At 42.8% G+C, this 26,337-nt stretch overlaps 2 protein-coding genes across 4 annotated transcripts in view; one reads left to right on the top strand and one right to left on the bottom strand.

Moving 5' to 3' along the window:
* Positions 1-1,943: 1,943 nt before the first annotated feature.
* Positions 1,944-18,000, top strand: phf3 (PHD finger protein 3). Of its 3 annotated transcripts, none has more exons than XM_076285380.1 (16): positions 1,944-2,073; positions 4,090-4,283; positions 4,624-4,773; positions 6,511-7,885; positions 8,627-8,891; positions 9,816-9,876; positions 10,023-10,143; positions 10,550-10,706; positions 10,851-10,967; positions 11,457-11,585; positions 12,826-12,964; positions 13,891-14,077; positions 14,236-14,383; positions 14,466-14,555; positions 14,672-14,867; positions 15,027-18,000. In XM_076285380.1, the coding sequence occupies exons 2-16, from the start codon at positions 4,193-4,195 to the stop codon at positions 17,414-17,416; spliced, it is 5,616 nt and encodes a 1,871-aa protein (XP_076141495.1). In that variant the 5' UTR covers positions 1,944-2,073; positions 4,090-4,192; the 3' UTR covers positions 17,417-18,000. The 3 variants fall into 3 exon arrangements, with proteins under 3 accessions (XP_076141495.1, XP_076141494.1, XP_076141496.1); XM_076285379.1 differs by having other exon boundaries at positions 4,027-4,283; XM_076285381.1 differs by lacking the exon at positions 4,090-4,283.
* Positions 18,001-18,529: 529 nt separating this feature from the next.
* The window catches only part of eys (eyes shut homolog), a 185,366-nt gene continuing 177,558 nt past the window's right edge, over positions 18,530-26,337 (bottom strand). The window contains exons 43-46 of the mRNA XM_076286449.1: positions 25,902-26,076; positions 21,655-21,827; positions 19,967-20,128; positions 18,530-19,781 (exon numbers count right to left, since the gene is read on the bottom strand). Of these exons, the coding sequence (XP_076142564.1) occupies positions 18,586-19,781; positions 19,967-20,128; positions 21,655-21,827; positions 25,902-26,076 (1,706 nt within the window). The 3' untranslated portion in view covers positions 18,530-18,585. The remainder of the gene's footprint in view (positions 19,782-19,966; positions 20,129-21,654; positions 21,828-25,901; positions 26,077-26,337) is intronic.

Genomic DNA, 26,337 nt, shown 5'->3' with positions numbered 1-26,337 from the left:
AATATTTAAGAAATATAGGTCATAAACTACTAAATTATATGATTTGTCAAGCTCAGGCATCAACGGTACTTTTTCCACCTCATATGTTTTATTTGCTGTGTACATGTAGTTACGGAACTCTGTTACAAATACAAAATAGCATGAAAAAAGTATATTTTTTAAATATTTTTCAGTAAATCCTTTTTCATTCAATAAAGGAAGTCAAATGATGATGATATAGTCATATGATTTCAGGTAAGATTGTTAATATATATATATTACATATGTTAATGTTGAACAGTGACATACAGTTTTTTTAATAATTCCAGTATCTATTCTCAAATATGCTCAGATACATTGTGCATATAATCATATAAGCTGTTCTAAGGACTATAGATGTAATTTTGTCTGTAATAGCAAAATTACTTACCATTATTTATCCTTATTTTATAAACATATAAAACATATAAATGTTTTTTGTAACAGGGTTGCAAATTGAGTCATAACATCATAAATCTGTAGAAATCCATTAGAAATTCTGATATTAGGCCTATCTAACCAAAATGTGTTTATTTTCAGCTGTATTTTAATCTCAACATGTATTGTAGCACACTATGCTGCAATGACGCTGTACTAACAGAAGAAAATCTGGCAATTTATTTAAAATATGTAAATAATGTTTAATTATACAAATTCATTTTTAGCATTTAACTCAGCATATTTAATCATAAATATATCATAGTTAACAAAAAATACCCTGATAACTATAATAATAACCATGTTACTTTAATTAGAGTAACAGGGTTGTGAGTACTAATATAGCATCTACCTTATGAACAGAAGCTAGCTGTGAAATTTAGCTATTTTACCAAGGTCAAGGACCAATGTGGTTATACAGAAAATAAAAATTGAAATTATTCAACATTAATCTTAAAACATGAGTAACAGGGTTGCGTGGTTAAGCTTTACGTACTCAATTATCCCAGAAAAGTTTGAAAATATATTAAAATTGGAAGAGGACACCTTTGGTCTACCCATGTTTTTTGAAAATGATTGGATGATGTCATTTCTTGTTTGTAATATGACATAAACCCTTTATCAGCCAGGCAAAAATGGTATTGGTAACAGGGTTGCGTGCACATTCGGGGACACAACTTCCTGGCACAATAAATAGTATTCAAAATATGTTATAATATAATCAAAGAAATTATTTTTTTACAGATACAATAGATGCGTATCCACAAAATACTGCAATTGAAGACTTATTTTAGCTGTTCAAGTTGGTCATCAGGAGCCGGGGACAGGATAAAAAACCCATTTTAAGGGGTGTTCCAGAACTAATCTGTATTTTTAATCATGTAAAGGAACCACTTTTCCCCAGCAGATTATTATGTTTTGCTTTATGACAGTTTCACTTGCAGGTTATGTGAACATTTTTGTTATTTTAGACTTGAGTATTTGAAATATCGTCCTCTAATTTTGGAATGTCCCACTAAACCATGTACATGGAATAAGCAGAACTAATTAATATAGCTTCTCTGGTTCTTTCTGCACGTTAAGGCCCATTTCCTTGTTTATATTGCCTCCCGGTGGCTACTTTTGGGCATTACATTTTTCGCAATATTAAACTGTACATCACTTTAGGGAAGTATGTATCTTACAAATGACTGAGTTTACCCATGTTAGCCTTTTTGCTTAAATCACAATGCAGTTAATTACAATCGTTTTACAAAGCATTTCTGTCATTAGATTAGGGACTGTATGAAGGTAATCAGTGTCAGTCATAATCCATTTTCTGTCCTAAATTTGTTCCTAATATACAATGTATCAACAAAATACAGTAGCCTAACTGTTAATGTAAGAAGATATTCCAGTGCATTTAAATACAATTGGCAAGTTATCTACACTACGAACAACACCACTGTAAACACGTACCACGTGATACAGTGCGCTCGATGTGTGTGTGTGGGGATTTTGCAGAAGGCAGTAATGGCGGCGTAGCTAAGGGAGAACCGGTAGCCTGAACTAGCCTACACGATTCACTGCGACTTTAATCTGGAAGTAATGGTCAAGTCTATAGATAACAGTTGCGAGGTGAGTTGAATTATTTTCTTTCCGTGTGTAAATTTGACTGTAGTGGTTAGTCTTTCTACCAGCTAGCCGTTAAGGGGGCGTGAACATACGTAGCTAGCAAGCCTAACGTTAGCCTATGTTTTGCGACTCTGAGGCCTTGCTAGCTAGAAGCTAGCCTGCTAGGTTAGCTAGCCAACATTAGCTCACTGGCCTCTAACCATTCGTTGACATGTCTCTCGGGGCTTGCAGTGTATACGCCATGTTTATTTAGTCTGTAGTGTCACTTTAGTTCTTTGATGTGACCCCTTTTTTGTAACGTTAGAGAGACCGCTAGCTTAGATAAAGTCAATATCAACGTTAAAGCTGCACGTCAACGTTTTAGTTAGGTATGCACAGGCTAACCTTAAGTCTGCCAATTTACATTAATAGATTTGGAGCAAATTAAACACAAATGGCAACTAACGATATCGAGCTTTTCACGATACAATATTAACTATGCATTAGTCTGTTTGGCAATTATATATATTTACTGTCTGAACGACGCGCCAGACAGAACTTTGCCCCGAGGACGAGCTGAGGTTCTACGCTAGCTGCTAGCTCAGCAGTTAGTCCTCTTGCTTTGCCATTGATGTCAACTGAGTTTGTACACTGCCATTACAACAGTTGGCCAGCAAGTTGGACAGCTAGCTACCTTGCAGGTGCATTGTTCAGTCATTGGTTGCAACGTTGCGGTACCGTGCACAATTAACACTGTTGATTCCTACCTAACCAAGAAGTCATTACTTTTCCACTGAAGTTTGCCCTCCAAGGCCTTCGTGGATAGCTAGCTATGCTGGCTAACAATTGACTAGCTCTCGACATGTTGACCGTGTAGCACAGCATAATGTGTCCAACATAACATTAGCGAGCTAGCCAACGCCGCCATGCATGTACTACAGAGAATTTCTAGTGACAGGGTGCCGTTTGCATGTGAGCGACTGGTTGTGTATACATTAGCGACAATTGCGTTATGTTGACGGAAATTCATGCTTGTCGAATATGTCGGCATGCTAACTCGGGTCTTTCGAACTTTCGGAGATATCAGTCTATGATAACGTTATCTTTAGTTGGCTAACTAAAGTTAGCCAAGTTACAAGTCCTGCTGAGATGGCAACGTTTACTTTAGCAAAGTGTTTTAATCTGAATGTTTTTTTTTTAATGAATGGCAAATGAGATTGCACGTGTGAGAGACTAACTTTGGATGCTGTGTGCATAACGGCTTGCTGTTTAAGAATGGAATGCGTGTTGGACTAATTCCTCTTAATATGCAAAACGCTTTTGGGTTTTCCCTCATCCGCAGCAGGTGTGTGCGCTGTCAATAACGTTAGGCTAACTTATTGCAGCCAACGACGTGTTAACATTAGGTTCACCCACATCAGATGGCTTCATTGTTGAATGAATGTTTTCATAACATGTCTGAAGCCAAGTTATTAATTCTGTGCAACACTTCATGACGTGAGGACATTCTTAAGATTGATAGTAATCCCTGATGCGCCACGATAGTTCTACGGTGACCGCCACAATGTACGTAACATTTGTCTATATAACGTTAGTAAAACCTGGACGTTTGCACTGCAAACCTATCACCAGTTCCATATGCAGACATTGTGTCAAAATGTCTTCCTTTATCAGTGTCAATGGACGTAAAGATTTGTGTTCATTTGACGAAGAACGCAGCTACATAAGGTCCTGTCAGTAAAATGTAGGCTTAGCCAGACTTTAAGTACTACTTTGTCCATTTATGTCGTGCTGCACTGACAGTTTCTGACAACACTGAAGTGTTAAATTGTAGCACACTGTTAACTTTAATGTGTTTTTAAGATTAAATTCAGTAAGCAGTAACTTCTCAGCCCCTACGTGGTGACTCACTAACTGAGGAGGAGTATGCTCTCTTGGTCATAATTTATATTAATGGCTATTTTCTTATTCCTGCAGAGCTTTCAGACAGGCAGAGGCATTCATGGATGTAGTTGACTCCTTTACCCGTTTAATTCCCAGTGATCAGTTGGATGACTCCTTGTTGCTTGGCCAGAACTTGGAATGTGAAGCAAGTGATGAGTTTGGATCAGGTCACAAAAGACCAGACGACTCGTTAAAGAACATGCTCAGTGACAAAGATCCTATGTTCGGGTCTGCCAGCACACAGTTCCATCTGCTGGACAATGATGAGTCTAACCTTGCCAACATAACAGGTGTGTTGCTGAAGGACATTGCCCTTTTGAGCAATGCATCCTTATGTCCTTACAAGTTGTAAATAGCCAACTTTAAATATTGATGTGAACAAAAGGCTGTTGGCCATTAAGTCACTTACCTCTCCACTTTCCACCCCAAACTAGCCTATTATTTTCCTGGACTTTTTTTATCAGCTCACCAGATTCGGACCTTGGTATTATTGCTAGTGCCATGGTCCCCTTCTCTACAGGAAAATAGAGAGTGTGATTGTCTTGCTTGCTGTGTGATGTTGCTCATATGATGAATGTGCATGGCCCGGGGCGTATTGAGCGTGACCGCATACATCTTTGTGCTCTACAGGTCACAGCATGAGTGGATCAGGACGCGGCCGTGGTGTCTCCAGGGGTCAGTCGGCTGGCGGCAGGATGCTAAGGGGTGGCAGGAGAGGCTCAAGGGGTGGGAGGGGAGCGAGTGGTGCACCCAGGAATGCTTCGAGCCCAGCAGAGCAAGGTAGAAACATACACAATTCTTCCATTTGTGCTTTGCTGATGGTAATATTCATTAATCTATTGATCTATAAAGCAAGAAGCGTCTGTGTCTGTGTGTCCTAATTTCTGTGGGACGCATATCTCGCTGACCATTTGTCAGACTGATTTCAAACTTGGCAGGTGTCTTGCTACTGGCATGAGTAAGTGCAGTGGCAAATTTGACGTTGTTTGAATAAGAAATGCAAAAGATATCGTTAAATATAAAAGAAGCACACATTGGCTTTTGCCGCTAGCCACTCCCCCTCCCACACATCACTGTACTGTAAGCTACAATTGAGGATAGAAGCAGGGCTTTGGCAGAACTGGATCAGTGTAGGTTACACGGGTAAAAAGTTAAGCGAGTGTTAACATGTCTGACCTCAACAATAAAGACCCCTGTATGTGGTTTGCTTGCATAAAATGACTCCGGATTTTGCAACAACATGCCATCACACACAGGTATGCAGTGGCTTTTCAAAATGACGTAAATAATTATGTGCAATAAACAGACACTTCGAATAGCCCAGGCTACTTTGGACTGTCTTTAGACTTTGAATAAGCAAACGACAATTCCAACTGCAAGGTCCTAAATTAAAACGAGCGATAATGTTTCCGAATTAAAGAACGTCTCAGAATGCCACACATATATCAGCGACAATCAACGAGTGGCAGACAGAGTGTGATGTCTCTTACAGGCCACCAGAGACTGTTTTTGAGTCACACTGTTGCAAATTTCATATGATTATCCACAAAATGGTTTGTTTTCTCTATCATCAAGTTATTCAATAGGCTAAGCATATAGCCTTGACTCAAAACAGGTGTTAGGATTATGTCATTTTGATTTGTAAAAAATGTCACATGCAGCCATGCTTAAATTCTGCTCACTTAACATTTATTATATTATTATATTATCTGTATTCATTATTGAATGCTTACCTGGAATTATGTTTTTCCCTATCATCCTATTTTTAAAGCAGGCCTACCTGCAGGCATTGGGCTACAGGAATAGCATGTTTGAACGGGCACTGCACTAGTATATGTTAAAGGTGCCATGTGTAAGAATTGAGGTAAAAATATCCAAAAAATGAGCTACACACATCAAAAGAATGAGAAGAAATAAGGGCGATGATGTCATTAAAAGAAATGACAAGGTATCGTGCTGCGAAGATATCAACCTGAATTAGCATGCTAAATTACTAGCAACAGCCCGACAGGTGTCATAATACCAGTTTCGGCCATGGGAGGCGGTATGCGGGCAACATAACCGCCAGCCAAACTGCAATACACGTTTCTCGGTTGTTACCAACTCACTTTCTGGAGGTATACTGCCCCCATCTTTTATGGAATGTGGAGTATGAATTGACTTTTTGGCGACATTACACATGGCACCTTTAAAGTAATTAGTTGGAAAGGTCTCATCCAGCATGGTTGCAAAGATCATTTGTCTTTTTCCAACAATATGTCTAAACACAAAAGTGAATGGAGAAAAAAAAGTAACTTTGTAGGAAGATGTGGTTCCTGAAAGCAAGGGCATGAGGTCTGCACACTTCCCTTCCCTGATGAAGCAGTTCTTTTCTGGTGTTCTGTGTTGTACTCCCGATTGACTTCACGGTGAAGCCATTTGATTGACACATAAAACTGCAAAACTGATAAAATAAGTATATCATTCACTTTTTGATGTTTTTGTTGTTGCTTTTTTTTTTGTTTGTTCCACTCTCAGGTGGCGGCAGAGGTTCAGGGAGAGGCGTGCGGGGCAGACGCACGGGCCCGGGCAGGAGAGGGGTTAGCATCAGGAGGGCAGGAAGAGGCCGCAGAGCAGCGGACAGCAGCCCACCAGGGTCCAGCTCCTCCGACGATTCCCCCCGGCGGCGGAAGCGCGAGCTGCTTCTGAGCAGACGGTACAGCGCAAACGACGTCCCCCCCTCCATGAACCCTGTTGTGGTGCTGAGGCGCCTGACCGTCACCGTCGGCGGCTTCCGCATTGAGCTGCTCCCGGGACCGTCCCACCTGGCTGGCGTGGCGAGCCTCACCGTGGATCAGGGTGCACACGAGGGACTAGTGTGTGTGGACGGCATGGGCGTCAGTGTGAACGCAGAGGACATCATGACTGCGGACACCTCAGCAGTAGTGGAAGCCGTCCGGGACCCACGCACAGCTGCCCATCAGAAGAAGGTGACGGTGGTCTCCGCTGGTGATGCAGCAATGGACCTCGGACCGTATGTGAACCCTAATGAAGTCCAAAACACCAATGGTGCTCTATTGCCGAAACCTGCTGCAAAGGTTTCTGCTTCGTTGGCCCCTAAAGCAGCCAGTGACCAAAATGACCCTCCAAAGCCCAAGGCCAGCAAGATGCAGGGGAAGAACAACACGGCGCTGCCGGACTCGCCCACCAAGCATTTCAAATCAAAGGAGGCCTCTCCCTCCCCCAAACCCAGGCCGACAGTACCTAAGAAACCCGGTACTGCCAGAAAGAGCCTAAACCATCCCCACCTGAAGAAGGTACCACCCCGAGGCATGCTGAAGAACCCTGCAGACTTGAAAAGAAAGTTGCAGAACAATGTAGCATTGAAACGGCCTGGAGAGCCGATTAAGGCTGGATCTGTGCCTAAAGTGCAGAAGATCAGGCAGGAAACTTCCACCAAGCAACCTGTCAAGCCAGGTGCACCCAGGCCTGAAATCAACAAGCTGCAGCAGGCGCCAAGGCCACAGGGACCAAGGCCGCAGCTCCCTCCGCCTCATCCTCCCTCTCATCCTCCTCACCCCAGCGCCCAGCAGAGCCCCCACAAGCAGGCCGGCCTCCCCCAGAGGAAGCCTCCACAGAGCCTCTCGCCGGTCAAAAAGCTGGAGCAGGGAGCCCTGAAGGAGCTGGCTGAGAACGAGGAGCAGGAGCGCCACCGGCTACGCAAGGAGAAGGTCCTGCAGAAGCAGCGCAGTCGCAGCGCGCGCAGCGTCTCCGTGGAGGAGCCCGAGCTCTTCATCCCCGACAATGCCCCGTCCTCCGCCAAGAAGGAAACCGTGGAGGAAGAGCCCGCTGACGAGGCCCAGTGGGATCCCAGCAAGCACTGCGGCCTCTGCAAGAAAGCCCACAGCAACAGGTAGGAGCCTACTCGCCATTCATAACGCCTCAGCAGGTTGAGATTGAGCTGGCCACATTATAGTTTAAGCTACTGTCAAGACTTTTATTAATCTGATACACTCATATATAATTTTACACTCATATGTAAAGTGTGTGTGTGTTTGGTAGTAGGGATGACATTTCAGTTTTCAATTGGTAGATGGATCTCTGGTATTACACTTCATGTAACAGCAGTCTGTAGATTGAGCCAGCAAGCCAAGGACTTGGCAAGCACAATATTTCCAGATGTTTTCCTCCAGAGTAATGCAAGCGACCATGTTAATTCGGGCCTGTCCTCACCTAGCTGTGCAGCTTCATATTTCTCAGTTAATTTATATCCCTGCACTCCTACGCCTGCATTCCTAGTGCTGTGCCCGTGGCTGTGTGAAAAACAGAAGTCTGCAATGTCAACTAAAAATGGCACAAAGGCTTTGCTGTTGTCCACAGATAGATGGAGAATGCATTGTTTGTTTGTGTTCATTTTCAGGTTAGGCTATGTGATATGGGATCATTTCATTAAATAGAATCTGTATTCTTAGTGGGTGGCATCAGATCACAGATGCCTGCCCTCTGGTACATCTGTTCCACCAGTGTTGTTATTGGGTGACTATGGCAACAAGGTAGCTGAACCAAAGTTAATTTCAAACCCCGCTTCGGCTTCGCCTTGGCAACGGCTCCATTCATACTTAATTATAGCAAACTCTCTTGTTTTTCATTTCAGGTTCATGGTCGGTTGTGGGCGCTGTGACGACTGGTTCCATGGCGACTGCGTGGGCCTGGACCTGGACAAAGTCCAGCAGATGGAGCAGGAGGACCAAGAGTACGTATGCCTGCGTTGCTGTGAAGATGAGGATGCCACCCGCGCCGAGCCCAGTGCCTCGGACTCCATCACCAAAGACCACGCGCCCAAGAACGACGCCCAGCAGCCCTCCAGACACAAGCAGGGCCAAGGGGTCACCACGGGGGGAGTCAGACCGTTCAGAAAGGTAAGCCCATCACAAACCTCCCCCGTAAACAGAGCAGGGACACTAAGGCGGGGATCACATTAGCCAGCGGCAAGCGGCAGCGGCAAGTGTAACGCAACGCACAGACCATAATATGTTCTATCTCGTTCCTATGGTAACACAAACAGTTTGCCTTGACTGACAATTGAAAACGCTCGCGTTGCGCTTTGAAAGTTGAACCAAGTTCAACGGTCAGCTTGTTCAATGCTAGTGTTACGCCACGGTTCCACTGCCGAACCATAGAGAACAATAGGCCGCTTGCCGCTGGCTAATGTGATCCCCGCCTAACTGTAGTACTGCCTTTGGAGCACAGCATCTCCAATTACAGTTTATGTTGATGTTAATGGTGATGGTAAACTAAGCCACGAGTAGCTGTCCTTTTATTTGTTTAACAACCTTAACATTATCTGTAAGTAACATAGTGTGTTTAATATGACATAAATGTCTAACATGTTATTTTTGCTATACTATTTCTGTTATTTTTCATGATCATCAATCAAACTGCTGTTGTATTTCTTTTAGCTGTGCACCATTTAAGAGTGTACACATGGTCAGCAGTCTGTTAAAGGGTTCGTTTTCCTTTTAGTTTTCATTTAGAATAGGAAACCATATCGTTTTTGGGGTCCTGGGTGACTGGTGTTCTACCTTAATACATACACTTTATGAGTAACAGACATCTTTTATAGTTGGCTGTTTGTTCTATAGTCTTTTAAAAAGATGTGTCTTTCCAAATGTTTATTGCATGTTACAGTGTCACTTGCATATTGGTGAATGACATTGTATTCAATCTCACTGCACTGCAAAGGACACACCAGTTTTATTTGTGGAGATTGGTGCACAGGGGGTTTCTCACACAACACTTTTCTTAAAGCTTTTTTTCGAAACATGCTTTGTGTTTTTCTTCAGGATTCCACTCATTCAGAAAGGAGGCAGTCATCAGAATCAAAAGATTATACACACAAAAGTGGTAAAACTTGCTTTTTTGATCATTTTCAGAAATTAAGAATAGCTTTTTCAATCTTAAAGCATAGTAAAGAACATATTTAATCTGTTAAAGGAATACCTAAGAAAGGCTGTACTTACAGAAATCACATCTCATTTTTGTCCCATCAGGATCAACTGTAAAGATAGAGAAACATAAAGCTAAAGTTTCATCTGTAAGCATGAAGCAACCATCCACAGACCAAATCCGACGGAATGTCCGGCACACTCTGAAGGATATCCTTTTGAGCAGGTACCTCATGAGTCTTTTGTCTATGCCCTGACAAAGCTGTTTATCAATTACAAATATATCTGAGTATGTGTTTGTATGGAACTATTCTGTATATGGATGTAGCATGCGTGTGTGTATAAATGAGCTGGGCTAGTGTGCAATAGCCTGAAAGTTGTCAGTTCAATTCCCGGCTTCCACCGTTGTGCCCTTGAGCAAGGCACTTAACCCCAAGTTGCTCCGGGGTAAAAAACAAAAAACAAATGTAATCCCTTGTACATATGTAAGTCACTTTGGACAAAAAGTGTCTGCTAAATGTAATGTAATGTAAATGTGTAGGTGTGCAGATTCAGCACACGTTTGTTCAGACACATTATATATGTTTGCATGTTAAGCAATTTGTCATTTTTTGCCCCTGTTCTCATTTTAGATTGAAAGATTCTGACCTCAAAGTTTCCTCAGAGAAGGTTGCTGAGGTGGCCAAGAAAACAGAAAAAGAACTCTATTCATTTTTTCAAGGCACAGATAGCAAATACAAAAGCAAATACAGAAGCTTGACTTTCAACCTGAAGGACACCAAAAACAACGTAAGTTCACAAATGTCACATTTGATGTTTGTTCAGATTATGAAATAGGTTTTTTTGTAAGTAAAACAGTGTTTCCCTTGTTTACTTGGTATTATCTGTTGCATCACAGATTTTGAAAGCTATATTTATCCATTTTTTCCTCAGGTACTATTTAAACGTGTTCTTCTAGGGGAAATCTCTCCAGGAGACCTCATTCGTATGAGCCCAGAAGAGTTGGCCTCCAAAGAATTGGCTGCTTGGAGACAAAGGGAAAATAGACACGTAAGCATTGGCCATGCATTTAACATTGCTTTCGTATGCCACTGTTGCTGAAATAATGATGTTGTTATTCAGGCTTTGCGACTTTGGTGAACAGGAAATCCTCATTTGAAAATGTAGCAACTTTAAGATGCAGAAAACTCAAATAATTAAACCAATGTTGAAATGTCAAATTGATGCTTTCCTGAGACGTGTGGTATTATCCAAAGATACACTTTGATTTCTGTAATGGAACCAAGCAGTTTTGAGGCAATTTGTCTTTTTCTATCTGTATCCACTTTGTAAACCTAAAGTGCAATTTAATACATCATTATTAGAGTTCACTCTATTAATTCTTCTGCAAACTGTTTCACAGATTTACAAATCTCCAGGCTGAATGCATTGGAGCAGAACAGAGCTAACCTGGGAAAGTTGCTCTTGTAGCAACTAGGTTAAGAGTTGTGTTTGATTGAAACCTGATCATTCCCCTTTTCACTTGTCTCCTGTTGGCAGACTATAGAAATGATCGAAAAAGAACAGCGAGAGGCAGAGAGGCGACCCATCACTAAAATCACCCACAAAGGAGAGATTGAGATCGAGAACCAGGAGCCAATGAAAGCCCCCGACGTCGTAGAAGTAGAGGTAAGGTGACATTAAGGCCCCGTCCACACGGAGACGCTTTTTGGGTTAAACGCACCGGTTTTGCTTCTTCTTGGCCGATCGTCCAAACGAATCCTGTAAACACACTGCCCGAAACTGCACTTTTTTGAAACCTGGTCCCAGGGTGGAAAAATCTGAAACTGTAGCCCTTGTGAGTTCGTTTGGACGGCGAAACCGCATACTTGCGTATTGATGATGTCATCGCCACACCTCAGCTGCCCTGGACTTGACACTTATAGTATTGCCTAACAATACTAGTTTTCATACATGACATTACCTACGATTACACTCAGTAGGATAAATATCACAACTGGTGCTGCGCAGCGCCAATAGCTTATGACTTGGTGGACTGAACAGTGTTTTTCCCGGTATTTTTTAATGCATTCTAGCTACTATCAGTGACGCGAGATAACTAGTCAGAAGTTATTAGGGAAGTGCGGTGAGAATGCGCGATTTGATGCAGGCAAAAGTATTACTGTTGTACTGTACTGTTACTAACGAAGGTATTATAGCAATATTATAAATGTGGCGACGGAATAGCCTAAAACTTGGGTAGGCCTAGCGTTTAGTAGGCTATGCAATTGCGGTGATAGCCATACTAATGTGAATCGCGGACTATCCTACAACCAAAGAAAGTAAAGGAGATTTTTGTACCTGCTTTAGCCAAATAAAGGACGGGACTGCACCCTTAATGAAGTTTATTAGTTTTACAGTTGACTACAGTTGACAGTTCAACATCAGTCCACACAAACAATTCTGGTTTCCTTGCACTAGCCATTTCGTCGTAGCCTATTCTGTCTGTTTGTATAGTCTACAGCGCGCAAGCTTTGGTCAATTTCTGTAAAGACACAGTGCCACCTATAGGCCTGGGATATGAAGTAACGTGTTGAGTCGTGTTGAGATGGATCCGTTTGGACGCAAATATTCTTGATACGGTTCCAGGGAAGACGGAGGAAAAAAAATCAGTTTGGTACGTGTGGACTAGGGCGAAGTGGGCCATCCCCCCCCCCCCCAAACACACAAACACACAAACACACACACAAACAAAAAAGGTTGTTTTTATTTTACATGAACTCACAGATTAATCACCACACATTAATGATCACAAGGAGACCACAGCAAACATGGCTATGTGCACAGGACTACCAGAAAAGTCAATGTTAGTCATTTGATTAAATTAATCCTGGTGTGTGTGTGTGTGTGGTTGTTCTTGCCCCTGCAGCCTGAACCAGTCCCCAAAGCTCCAGAAGAGCCAGAGGAGAAGCCCCAGGTGGCAGAGCCGGAGTCCCCTAAAGACGTCAAAGACACCACCAGCCTGCACAAGTCCCATCTCTTTGATCTCAACTGCAAGATATGTACTGGTGAGAGACCGGATCTGTCAACTTGCATCTTTTGCTTGCCAAGTTTGATTTGTGCTGATGTTTAGGAAGCTTATAGTCAGAGTCTGCTGTGACCTTTGAAGGGGTCAATCAGCTGAATAATTAATTAACACGTTTCCAGTATACTTTTTAACTAATGATCATACAGATTGACTAGAGGAAGTATACTTATATGATGTGTATACTTAGAGCTAGCAAAGTTTGGAACTATAGAAGTTTTAGTTTAATATAGATCAATCAGTACTATCTCCATATTTAGTGACCTAATTCTGATATTTAAGTGAGTCACTTTGGACAAGAACTGGTGAAATATCTTAAATAAACAATTTCATCTCCCGGGCTCAGCCACCTCAGGGACGACTGGGTGTCTCCTTGCTACAAAATATTCATAAGCGGGGGCTTGAGTGATGGTTGCCTCAGCTTTTCTTAACACGCTTGTTAACACCATCACGGCTGGCAGCTTCAGTGATGAGTGGCACACGTTCAGCTGGTCTCCAGGGATACGGAAACATGAGAAGAGAAAGTGCTAATGTATAGTAGCAGTCTATACGTGTGAACAGTTATCTGTTATGGAATTTATTTTTCTCTCCCTCTGAAAGCATGTTTGCTCCTGGAGAAAACAGTATGCTATGAAATATTAGTTTTTCTCAGTTGCTTTGGTGCATTTCTCAAAACATTAACGTTTGCACAACAGTGAGTGTATTTCTCAAAACAATTTGTGCAAACAGAACCACGCAGTGGATTACCACCAAAAGCATGTAACTTGTTCAAAATGTTTAATTTATGTCCCAAAAGCAAATATTATGCCAATTAACCTGCCAGTGCCCTCAGAATAAAAAGTATGAATCAGTTTTATACATATTCTGTTGTCTGGAGCATTAAGTAAACAAATGATCAATTCTCTTAAGGGCGAATGGTTCCCCCTGTGGAGGAGCCGGTCACTAAGGTGGTTAAAGTAGCCACCACCGTTACGAAACGTCCATCTACTTCGGAAGTCGAGGCTGCCCCCGCACCTTCATCAGGGATAACTGACGAACTTGACGCTTTAGAGGGCAGTCTTATGACATCCGGAATCTTCTCCAGCTTTGAAGGACGGTAAGAACTTTTAAGCCTCTTAAAGTCTCTCTCCTGTATGTAATTTATTTTGCAATTCAACTGAAATTCATTTGCAGCTAAAATTTTATCAACCAAAAAAGTGTTTGAGGAATGGCCCCCTGTCATGTATTGTGTCCTGAAATCTAAAATGCTTGCAGATCTGAAAGTCTGAGTAATAAGGAAGATCCAGCAGCATTTCTTGCCAACTTGGAATGCCTGTGGAATGGTTTTGTGGATATGGCCGCAGTAGCCAAGCTGTTAACAAAAGCCTATCCAGTCTCGGGAACTTTGGACAATTTAACTGAGGTAAACAGAGATTGCAACAGTAAAACCATGTTATTACATATGTAATTGGTCTTGCAATGACTAATAGATCCCCTATTGTCAGGATCTACCAGAGAACATTCAAGTTGGTGGAAGGATCTCACCACAAATAGTGTGGGACTATGTTGAAAAAATCCGGGCCTCTGGAACAAAAGTAAGTTTAAACTCCTTTTGTATCCACTGTATTCCCACTGTTGTATAGTTGCTGCATTACTGAAGCTATCCCTGTTTCAGGTTTTAAAAAATTAGCTTCTTTTTCTTCACAATCAGGAGCTGTGTGTGATTCGGTTCACCCCGGAGACAGAAGAAGACGAGATATCGTACACGTTACTTTATGCTTACTTCAGCAGTCGGCGGAGATATGGAGTGGTTGCTAATAACCGAAAGTTCGTTAAAGACATGTATCTCATCCCGTTGGGTGCAACGGAAAAAATTCCTCATCATATTGTACCTTTTGATGGTCCAGGTAAAGTTATTAAAGGCATTGGACAACTTTGATTGATAAAAAGTTGATGTTAATGTTGATTTTAACATTTTCAAAACGGTTAATATATGTAAAGACAAGCCTAGCATGGCATCAAATAATGTATTTTTTTTTAATTTTTTTTTTTTTATGTTCCTACAGGATTAGAGTCCAATCGCCCAAATCTTTTGCTGGGACTTATTATCAGACAGCGGCCAAAGAGGGACTATGGTGCTATTCTTCCCATGCCTGCAAGTAGCCCTGCAGCTGTCTTACCTGAGACTGAAAAAACAGCTGATCTGGTCACAAAACCAGCAAAGGTTCTGCATGTGGAAAATGACTTTGTCAGCTCTTTGAAAGTTCCCTCAGTAAAGGAGGCTACACCACATAAGCCATCAGAGACTGATGATCCATTGGGGACTGACCCTATAGTAACTGAGGACTCAGCCACAGACCTTGGTCTGCTGGATTCATCTAAACCACTTCGATTCCTCCCTGGGGTACTCAAATCTGCATCATCCAAGGCAAGCAAGTTGACTGTGACTGAGGATGAAGCAAGCAAAGCACAGATCATCACAGGGCATCAGGCCTTCCAGAGTGATACCGGAAGTCAGGGAGGTCCGGTCAAACCCACCACGCCCACCACCCCTCTAAGTCTGAATCGATTTATTATAAAGAAGAAGGATTCCAAAACTGTCAAAATGGAAGCAGGTCCATCCAGTGAGACAGTGAAATCTGTTACAGATTCCAAAACAATCAAATTGCAGGCAGATCCATCTAGTAAATCTGACACATCAGTCACTGATTCTAAATCAGTCAAGACTGATGGAAGTCCATCCGTTAAAATGGAAAAATCGGTCACAGATTCACAATCGGGCAAGACTAATACAAGTCCATCCAGTAAAATGGAAAAAACAGTCGCAGATTCACAATCGGGCAAGACTAATACAAGTCCATCCATTAAAATGGAAAAATCGGTCACAGATTCACAGTCGGCCAAGACTGATGCAAGTCCATCCGTTAAAACTAAAACAATTGAAACAGATTCCAAATCAGCCAAGACAGAGGCAGGTCAATCCAGCAACACTGTGGAATCTGAGACTGACTCCATATCAGCTAAAATCTTAGGAGGTCCATCAAATGACACTGAGAAGTCTGTCCTTGATAACTTAATAGGAAAACAGAAAAGTGATGTGCCAAGCAGCACATTGCTGGTGTCTCTGAAAGATAAACCAGCAGATGTTTCCACAGAGGTGTTTCTTGCCAGCCTCTCCTCACCCAATAAACCTGAGCCCAGCACCTCTGATTCATCAAAAGAAGCTGACACACTGTCTAACAGTGTCAACTTGAGCCCAGATAAACAGTCTAGTCCAGATTCCACAACAGCTACTCTGTTGGACACTTCTGTTGAGGACAAACCTTCCACTACTTCAGCTATCCCAGGATTGTCCAGTCCAACAAGTAGTCCAAAACAGCCTTTTGCTGGTATTTTAAAAAGCAGCTTAGAACAACCAAAACCAACCGATGCAAAGATGTCACCTCCTGAGCCTGAGGATTCGGTTTCAGACAGAAAGCATTCTGAGCAACCAGATGCTCAGGAAGGGTCAAAAGACAACAAAAATGAGGCTCTACATTCAGCGTCTGTGCCTAGCTCCTCAGATCTATCTCCAAAAGAATTCCAACCTTTGAGAGACATCCAAAGCATCAAGACCATTTCTTCTAACTGCAAGAGCAAAGACCCTCTGTCACCGCGTCCCTCTCTTCTCAACTCTCCCCCCTTATTTCCCCCTGTTGTTCTCGGCCCACCACCTGCCCGGTTTCCTCCCCCAAGTGCTACGGGCCCATTTCACCTCACCTCGCCACTGCCAAATTACTCTGCCCACAATCCTCCACCTTTTCTGCCACCACAAATCTCTTCCAACATGGGCTACCCGCCACCAGGGCCTCCAGCCATGATGTTTTCCCAGAGTCAGACTCCTTCCCCTTCTTGGACTCCATCCGGCCCTCCTCTTCAGCCTGGCTTCCCCCCACCTCTCAACTTACTTCCGGGTCCGCCATTGCCTTTTGGAACTCCAAGGTTTGCCGCCGAACCTGCGAAACCTGCCCACGTCTCGCCTAAAGAGAAAGGACCAGATCAGCGCTATCACGACCCCTGGGAAAGGCCGCGGCGCTCGGAGGACAGCGGACACAAGAAGCAAGACCGGGATCACCATAGCCGATCGAGGCATCACTATGAGAAGAAAAGCAGGCACCACGATCGGGATTATGACCGAGAACGAGGAAAGCGTGATCGGCGGAGCCGCAGCAGAACCAGGAGCAGAAGCCGAAGTCGGAGCAGAAGTAGAAGCCGGAGTCGGAGCAGAAGTCGGAGTCGAGAACGACACCACAGGGACCGGAGCAAGCACTCGAAGGATGACCGCCATTCGGACAGACGGAAAGAGAGACATAGTGATGACTACAGTGGCCGTCACAAAGATAAAGACAGGGACAAACACAGACGTGATTCTGGACACGAGAAGGGAAAGAAGAGCTCAAGAGACAGACGCTCTTGATTTTTACAAATCAAAGCAAAAACATTTGCTTTTATGCCTTTTTCCTTACAAAAGCTTTTTTTATTTTTCAGTACAATAGATCAAATGTCTGTAGTTATTGATGTCCAAAACGTGCAGCTTTTTTTTAAAACAGACTTGAAAGAAAAACAAAGAAAAAAAACATTTTTTAGGTTGAGTTACAGATTTTAAACTTTCATTTTAATGGTTTTGCTTGCACTGACCACATAGGCAACTGTGATTGCTCATATCTATGATACAGTCGACAAGTAACTTTCTTACTCTGCATGACTCATCTAAATGCAAGTGGTCAAAATTAACACAACGCTTCAAGAAGTCTACTACAAACATGGATTATTTTTGTCATGAAAGCAGTTTTTCCTCAACTGTTATCTCTTTCTTGTTTGTATTTTTAAATGTCCCTTCCCGAATGTCCTTTTCTTTTTTTGTTTTGAATTGTTTTGAGATAATTATTGTCTTTGTACATCTTGGCTTGTCATGCACATTAGAAATCAAGTGTGCATTCAGCACCTTGTGTTTTTTCTGTACAGTTCATAATAAAGCTAATCTTTTATTGTTCATAAAAAGCATTGTTGTTGGAAAACAAACATACTTCACTTAGTAACCGACAACATAATGAATAAGTGAGAAAGATTTATGCATTAAACTCAGGAAGGAAGTCATGACCGAGACGCTGTTATTACTATCTATTTTGACTTTAATACTGTTCCCCTGTATGATGTTCCTCTGGAACCTATGGAGATACACTTTTGACCAACAGGAATAAAGCAAAGAGAGCTGAACAGGTATGTGGAAATTAACAAGAAGTGACGGCACCAAAATAAAAGACAAATATTTGGGGAGAAGGAGATATGGCGAAGTTATTAACTTTGTAGCACCTCATGACTAAAATTCCTCTTATGTTATGAAAATCTCTACACACTTATAGATGTTCACAGGTCATAGGCAACATAATTTAACAGTCTGAATCTAAGACAGGCCTCTTCTCAACCCCCATTATAGCTGCTTTAAGTCTGAATGAGTCTCTGTAAGATGTCCTTGTCAGTCAGAACATGAGAAACAAACACCAAACATCCTGAAAGCTTTAACCCTCAGGAAAACACATTCATGTCAAACCAAAATATCTAAGTCACGTTCGTTAAAAATATTCGCTACTTGTCACCTTTGTAAACATTAAAGCCCTCATAGCTTTGGAGAAACTGCAGCTTTCTGGTGTCTTGGAATAAAATAACATCTTTAATGCTACCCTCAAAACCTGTAGAAAAGAGACCAGATGTTATGGCTGATACATTTCTATTTAACTCAAAGCCTCCAAAATAATAAACACCATCATAATTTATGGCAACGTATCGCTCAAAGGGATCAACATCCTCGAAAATGACTCTCTCTTCATCCAAGAACACCTGGATTACAGTTCTGTTGTGAACTACAGTTATAAAATTCCATTTGTCACAGCACAACGTGATATTTGGGTACACAAGAGGAACAGGGATCCTCTCTCCGAGGTTTATGGCAATCTGGAGGTGGCCATCTCGTAATCCGACTGCCAGGTAGTCGTCATCCTCGGTCTGCGCCCTGCCCATCCAAACGATCAGTCCATCTTCCCTGCTTGTAGTGAAATTCAGGGAAATTTGGGTGTATTTCAGATTTCTTTGATAGTACTGGGGGTCTTTGTATTTCAAATATGAATCACCAACAAACTTGACGGCGTTCATGGACACTGGCTCGTCGCAGTACGGCCCATTCCATCCGAGCGAACACATGCAGGAGTGGGAGGAGGCCGTCACGTTGGCGATGCAGAGGGAACCATGCCGACAGAGGTTGCCCATGCAGTAAACGGACTCCTCACACCTGTGTCCTGTCCAGATAGGTGGGCAAGAACAGGTGAACGAGGTCAGGCCAACGGCACGGCAGAGCCCACTGTTTTGGCACACTTTATACCCACAGGCCGTGCCATCCCAGTCGCCAACGTTGGCACCATTAGTCGCCCCCTTTTCAGTGAGTTCAAGGTCAACACCATTGACGACGACCTCTCGGATGCAGCCAGTGAAGGTTGTAGGCTCGTTTTCCACCGCACTGGTTGCGACTGCGCTCAGGGAGGACACCCCTCCGATGAAGATGTCTGTCGCTACATCGAGGGTTGTCATGACCTCGGTAGCGTTCTGGGTGACCACATCTCCATCCAGGATGAGATAGCTGTGAGCGCCTTGCCTCCCTGTCTGCAGGTTGTGCCAGACCCGGCCAGTGGGGTCTACCTTGTTTGTGGACTGCAGCACGATGGTGCCGTCTCCGAGGTTGTAGCGCAGCTGAACAAATCCAGCGGTCAGAGACACGCTAATAAAATCCCCTGAAATAAAAAAAAAATATGGTTTTAATCATTAAGTTATAACTGCTGCAGGACCAAGTTACTGTAGTTCAAATAGAAGCAAAAGTCAATACGGACAGACTTTCTCTTTCTCTCTCTCTCTCACACACACAGTCACAGTGGTTAAAACTATTACATGCCAGTAGTCACCTCAAGGTCTGACTTACCTGCTCTAGCTGTAAGGTGTTGTGCCATGTAGAATATAATGCCCTCCGGTGACAGAGTCTGGAACTGCATCTGCAGATGAGTTTTGTGTCTTACACTGACAGGGGGGAATGACATCCAGGAGGATAGGTTTCCACTGAAGTAAGGGTCACTGATAGCCAAGGCTGAAACATCACAATGGAATACATTTTTATTAAAATGTCAGATAATTCCATGAGTAAGCAACCAACAGTCAGCTCTTTTTAATACATAGTAAATCCGTTTTTATAAAAACAATGTGCAGTAAAGATAAGAGTGTTTTGAAATGAGGACAGAAAAGTACAGTACATCTGATATTTACAGCATGAATGCAGCAGAATGTCAAGACGGGATGAGCGGACATCTAATTCCTCTTTTGTATTAAATGGTGTTAACAGCAAAGCTTGGGTACGGTGAGACAGACATTTGAGGAGAGTGGAGAGATGCTTAGAATGTGGTAAAAGGCTTTTTCTTGGTGTAATTGGCCATGAAAACACCCATATGCTCTCTCTGTCTGTCTCTCTCTTTCAATTTTCTGCTGACTCTGTGGGTCGGGGTTTAGAGTCTTGCTGACACGTAGCGACTGGGCAGCGTGCAGCGCGCGGGAGTAAGAGAGGACCTGAGGGAGGGAAGCGGTCGGCCCTGAGCCAAAGACCAGCCTCTGATCCCCGGCTCTGACACTTCAGCTTCTCAGCCCTCTGGGGATCTCGGGCCTCCTCAAAGGCATTCAAAGGTTTTAATGTCCAGGGGTAAAAGATATCACCACTCTAAAGTCCATTCCCTTCAAGGATCTTTAAACAGTATTTAAAGAAGTCTTGTGTTCTGTGGCAGGCAGGTCATGACACATACCCCACATGTATTAACACATGAACGGCAACAAAAACCTGCAGTGAATCTGAGAAAGCAGGTAGCTGCACCAGAACACTCTATTTCCTTGGCCCTTTATAAAGTGTTATGACCAAGCTCTCTTCCTGACAGGCTATTCTTTATTGTTGATCCTTTTCAACCTCTGCTGCAGTCCCATTTGTTGCCTTCAGCTGTCATTCAATAGTCTGCTCTTTGGATTCTGAGAGAACTTTTCTGAATAGAAATAAAAAACTAGTACTGGGATTTTTAGACTTTGAAATAGATATACTTTGTAAATAGTATACTTTGAAACAGAAATAAAGGTAGCCTTTGGAATTTAACCCCAAATTGGCCGCTCTGTCCTCTACCAGTGCCTGCAATAAGACAACCCACCCCCTCCCCACCCTGCCCCCTCCACCTCTTCTTCCACCTCCTCTAGGACTAATCAGCTTTAGCCTCTTATTATGCCCGAGCATGTTTTGAGGGAGAAAGTCTCTTTCTAGTCAATCAATACTAACAGAGGCCAGAAGTGTTTTGCAGGGAGCACATATAAAGTCATTGCCAATTGACAGGGAAGGTTAGCCATGGCTGTCCAAGGCGGGGGGACTAAGAGGGGGTGGACATCATGTCCCTTGGCTCTGACAGGACTGGGCAGGAACAGGTGGCTCAATAAAGGCAGGGTGGATTTAATCTACTGTCTCAGACACGCTCACCTCACCTCCCAGGTGTCTGACAAGAGAAAAGACAACATTAGCTGCTAATGAGACAAAAGGTAAGCAAGGAAGGAAGGGAGGGAGGAAGTTGTGTAGTGCAGGTGATAACCGACCTTGCTGGCAGTACTGTCCGGCCGTGCCTAGTGGACACAGACAGGTGTAGCCTTTGGGGAGCGGGACGCAGGTGGAACCCTTTGCACACATGGGCGGGGGGCTGTGTTCCGCATCGCACACGGACACCTTCTCAGAACACAGCGCTCCTTTCCACCCAAACACACACTGGCAGCTAAGAGGAAGAGCAGAATATTTAGTCAATATTACTGCATTATAAACGGATACCATGAGAAGTGAATATCATGAAATATATTGTTTTAAAAAATCATTCGCTTTTACAACTGATTGATCAGCTGACCAGAGCCTTAGATTGCATAAAGAGATGAATACCACCTCTACCGTGGGATTCAAAGACTGACAACATCTATGGATCTCTGGATTTGTCCTTTAATTTAACCGTCATACTTGTTTCATCATTAAACGATAGATCATATTTAAGCAAGGAAGATGTCTTTGAATGTGTTACCATAGATACTGCATCATGGCATTCAGATAATGCATAATCATGCAAATGAAATGTGCATAATTAAGTCATAATATATAGATCATAAATGTCATATAAGTTATAATACATTATGCATAATTAATGCAAAAGTTAATTGGTGAATTAGTGACTGGAGCATTGAGAAGCACATCACCATGTAGCTAAATCCCCCTTTAACCTAAAACAGTCCAATGGATATGGCAGATTCTCATCTGAAAGTCATGTCAGAAACTGGTTCATGACTTAACTTCTAACATACAGAGCTTTTAACATAAATGAAATGAGACCAATAATCAAAGGGCCAGAATGTCCACCACAGCTCCAACAGATGCGTAGGTCTTGTGGTCAGTAAACATGAAACAATCGGCTACTTGGAAACACAATTCTACTTAATTAGCCACTGACATGTACAACTGAAGTTAATGAGGACATGCTATCTGATAATTGCTTGAGCCGAGGAAGACAATGTTATTAAGCTTAAGAAAACAAATAAGATGCATGAGCAAGTAAAGACAAACTGAATGGGAAAAAAACACACACATTCCCATAGCTGTAATACGCTGTGAAGAGCTTAATTTCCATAGTTTACATCCATTTTAAAGGATTCTGTAGGGTTTCATGGAAATGATAAAGCATCCGCGTCAAGAAAATCTGGCCAACTTCTGCTGCAAATTATATTAAAGTGACAGCCCACCTCATTTAATTTTTTCTGAAACGTGTGGAAAGATACAGTACAGTATGCTCATAAATAACTGCAGGTATATAAACACACATAAGATAATGTGATCATTTTGCATTTACATATATTAGCATCTAAACGATGACAACATTTTGGCAAAATGCCATTATCCATGTTACTTCAGCATGCTCATCTCCATGTGCTAACATAGAGTAAATCAGCGATTGGTACGAGAGACACTCAGACACCTGCATCTTCCCTCTGTCTCCTGGCCTGTCCGGCGGTGTCCAGTCCTGGATGAGCCTCTGCTGTGACTGATCGGTGATTGATGTGGTAACCACCTCTGCCTGTCACTTTGTCACCATGTTAAGCACAGTCTATCCCTCTTATTCTTACAGGCTGCTCAGAGAATAACATTGATCAGCTAAGGGAGTGTGTGTGTGTGTGTGCGTGTGTGTGTGTGTGTGTTTGACATGTGGTATTAAAGGAGACATCCTGCATTTCCGTTCCTCGAGGTCACGAGTACAGTCGGTACAAAAAAAGCAGAAAACAATAGCTCAAATTGCTGGTTTCAACAACTAGAGTAGCCACGCAGCTACAGTGCTACACTCTGGGGGCATGAACATGGGGCCACACAGACATGCCCCCAGAGTGAAGCTCTGCTGTCTGCCTTTAACGCCTCTCCAGCAGCTCTAACAGGAGCGATTAGGTCTCGGGCTGACTGGAACGTGTAAAACTCACCGCTGTTTCTAAAACTATCTCTAATAAGGACTGAACAACAGTGAAGTGAGTTGGACTTCATGGTTCAGTGTGAAGGCAGCACAGATGTTGGGGACAGTGACTGACTGCAAACCCTCTCTCTGATTACATGGAAAACAACAGGCTTCCTTTAAGTCAGAAAACAACTCCTCAGTTTCTAGTGTTAAACAGACTGAATATCTTTCTCTCCTTGGCAATACTGAATACCACCTGACTGATAACCCACTAAAGACTTACATTCCTGTTGAAGGCAGCAGCATATGGTGTGAAAATGAGCTGCTTCCTGGTATAACTTTATATACTCTAGAGGGTGCTCAAGCTAATCTGGAGCAGGCTGGAGGCAGCCACCTGCCATAATGCATATTTGACTCCCCATTTCCACTGTCGTTAATCTCCGCATTACACTACTGAGGAGCACTACTGCAGTACAGAGATAGGCTGAGAAGTAGTACACTACTGAGGAGCACTACTGTAGTACACTACTGAGATAGGCTGAGAAGTAGTACACTACGGGGCAGCCGTGGCCTACTGGTTTGCGCTTCGGACTTGTAACCGGAGGGTTGCCAGTTCGAACCCCGACCAGTAGGCACGGCTGAAGTGCCCTTGAGCAAGGCACCTAACCCCTCACTGCTCCCCGAGCGCCGCTGTTGTAGCAGGCAGCTCACTGCGCCGGGATTAGTGTGTGCTTCACCTCACTGTGTGTTCACTGTGTGCTGAGTGTGTTTCACTAATTCACGGATTGGGATAAATGCAGAGACCAAATTTCCCTCACGAGATCAAAAGAGTATATATACTGAGACAGGCTGAGAAATAGTACACTACTGAGGCACACTACTGCAGTACACTACAAAGATAGGCTGAGAAGACTTTACTTGACTCAACTAGACCAAATACCAGTTCCATGCTCTTTTTTCCACATTTAAGGTCAGTATCTTAACACTCACAGTAAATCATAAGTGTGGAGTCATGACAATGTCAAGTCAACACAATGTAGGAATTCAATTTGAAATGTATTGGGTACCTATTTACCGCAAAGGGAGGTACCGCAATTAGTCAAGAACTGACCAAAAAGGGTCACGTTCCTGGACGCAACAACAAAGCAAGTGCAATACCAGGTGTTTCGGGCATGCATTGACAGGGACAAAATATAATATAATAGCATAATAGAATGTAATATACTATAATATAATATACTAATATAACATATTATGATATAATATAATATCTAACATTATAATATTCTGTGTATCATCAAAATGGTTTTGAAGCCATTATTCTAAGGTAAAGAGCTACACTGTTGTTTTAACCTAATTATTTAAGACTTCTGTGGAAACATTGCACAGACAAATAACCAGGAGATGCAAAAATGCAAAATTTCTGGTATTTTCTATCACAGTGTGAGAGAAAAAAACAATATAACACTAAATAACGGTATTGCCTTTTATCATAAGCCTTATGTCTAGAATCTGCTGAGAAAGTAGCAAGCATTGCATATAATCATTTCAGTCTGTCTAGTTTATTGAACTTGTAGCTGTTTTTTTCTTGCAAATCTGTGGCTTTATGTAATTTTATCTCACTGCAGGGTATTGCTTTTAAAGCTGCAGCTAATTGGACAGGTGGCTGCAGAGAAGCGAGGCGCCACCTTCATCAGCATGTTTTTTTACCAATCATTAGTGCTATTTATACATCTCCATGCATGCTCAACACCCACCACCAGAGCTTCACCTTTACATCTGCATGGTGACCGCCTATGATGCTTACGAAAGCACCAGAGTATGCTAATGGAGTTAATGGCACAGTATGTTAGTGGATTTAACGGCACAGTATGTTAGTGGAGTTAAAGGCACAGTGTATGTTAGTGGGGTTAAAGGTACAGTGTATGTTAGTGGAGTTAAAAGTATGGTGTATGTTAGTGGGGTTAAAGGTACAGTGTATGTTAGTGGAGTTAAAAGTATGGTGTATGTTAGTGGGTTAAAGGTACAGTGTTATGTTAGTGGAGTTAAAAGTATGGTGTATGTTAGTGGAGTTAAAGGCACAGTGTCTGTTAGTGGAGTTAAAAGTACGGTGTATGTTAGTGGAGTTAAAGGCACAGTGTCTGTTAGTGGAGTTAAAAGTACGGTGTATGTTAGTGGAGTTAAAGGTACAGTGTCTGTTAGTGGGGTTAAAGGTACAGTGTATGTTAGTGGAGTTAAAAGTATGGTGTATGTTAGTGGAGTTAAAGGTACAGATACAGTAACTTTCCACAATCCATTGTCTTCAAATTCAAACACAAAACAAGCTCCTTGGAAGCGAGGGGGGGGCACAGATGAAGTACAGATACTCACTAGACAGTGGAGCCGGCGTCCACACACACTCCTCCGTTCTGGCAGCGCACCAGGGAGCAGGGGTTGACTCCACACTGGCCCACGCTGCGGCCGCTGACCGGGTGGCCCTCCGGCTGGCCTGGAGCTCGAAACCGCCCGTCTCCTCTGGTCCGGAATTGCAAATCAAATATGCAACCTTTTATGGTAATGGAAAGGAGATATGAAGGAGAGTGAGAGAGAGAGAAAGAGAGAGACAGAGAGAGAGAGTGAGGAGGAGGAAGTTGGAATCCATACATCTGAGATAGAGCTTAAATTTTTCATCACTGTCACAGCGATATAGCAGCCAATGACTTAGGGCATTATGTCAGCCGAACAAAGGGGAACAAAAGACAGAAAAGAGGAAGACCAAGCTGTGTGGATGTCTTGCAGAGGGATGAATTACGTTTCAAATAAAAGT

This window comes from Alosa pseudoharengus, unplaced genomic scaffold (genome assembly GCF_046254945.1).
Source record: "Alosa pseudoharengus isolate Yale_2024_CS ecotype anadromous, Long Island Sound unplaced genomic scaffold, YU_APseudo_1.1 YU_APseudo_1.1_scf_15, whole genome shotgun sequence".
NCBI classification, from domain to species: domain Eukaryota; kingdom Metazoa; phylum Chordata; class Actinopteri; order Clupeiformes; family Clupeidae; genus Alosa; species Alosa pseudoharengus.
Note: the sequence above shows the minus strand (reverse complement) of the source record. Positions and strands in the feature narration are given on the sequence as shown.

What these genes read in the sequence shown, in the direction of transcription:
- phf3 (XM_076285379.1), top strand. Translation starts at nt 4,052, where the DNA reads ATGGATGTAGTTGACTCCTTTACCCGTTTAATTCCCAGTGATCAGTTG. An exon ending in AAGAAAGCCCACAGCAACAG is followed by an intron (nt 7,886 to 8,626) that starts GTAGGAGCCTAC and finishes TTTTCATTTCAG; the next exon opens with GTTCATGGTCGGTTGTGGGC. An exon ending in TGTACCTTTTGATGGTCCAG is followed by an intron (nt 14,868 to 15,026) that starts GTAAAGTTATTA and finishes ATGTTCCTACAG; the next exon opens with GATTAGAGTCCAATCGCCCA.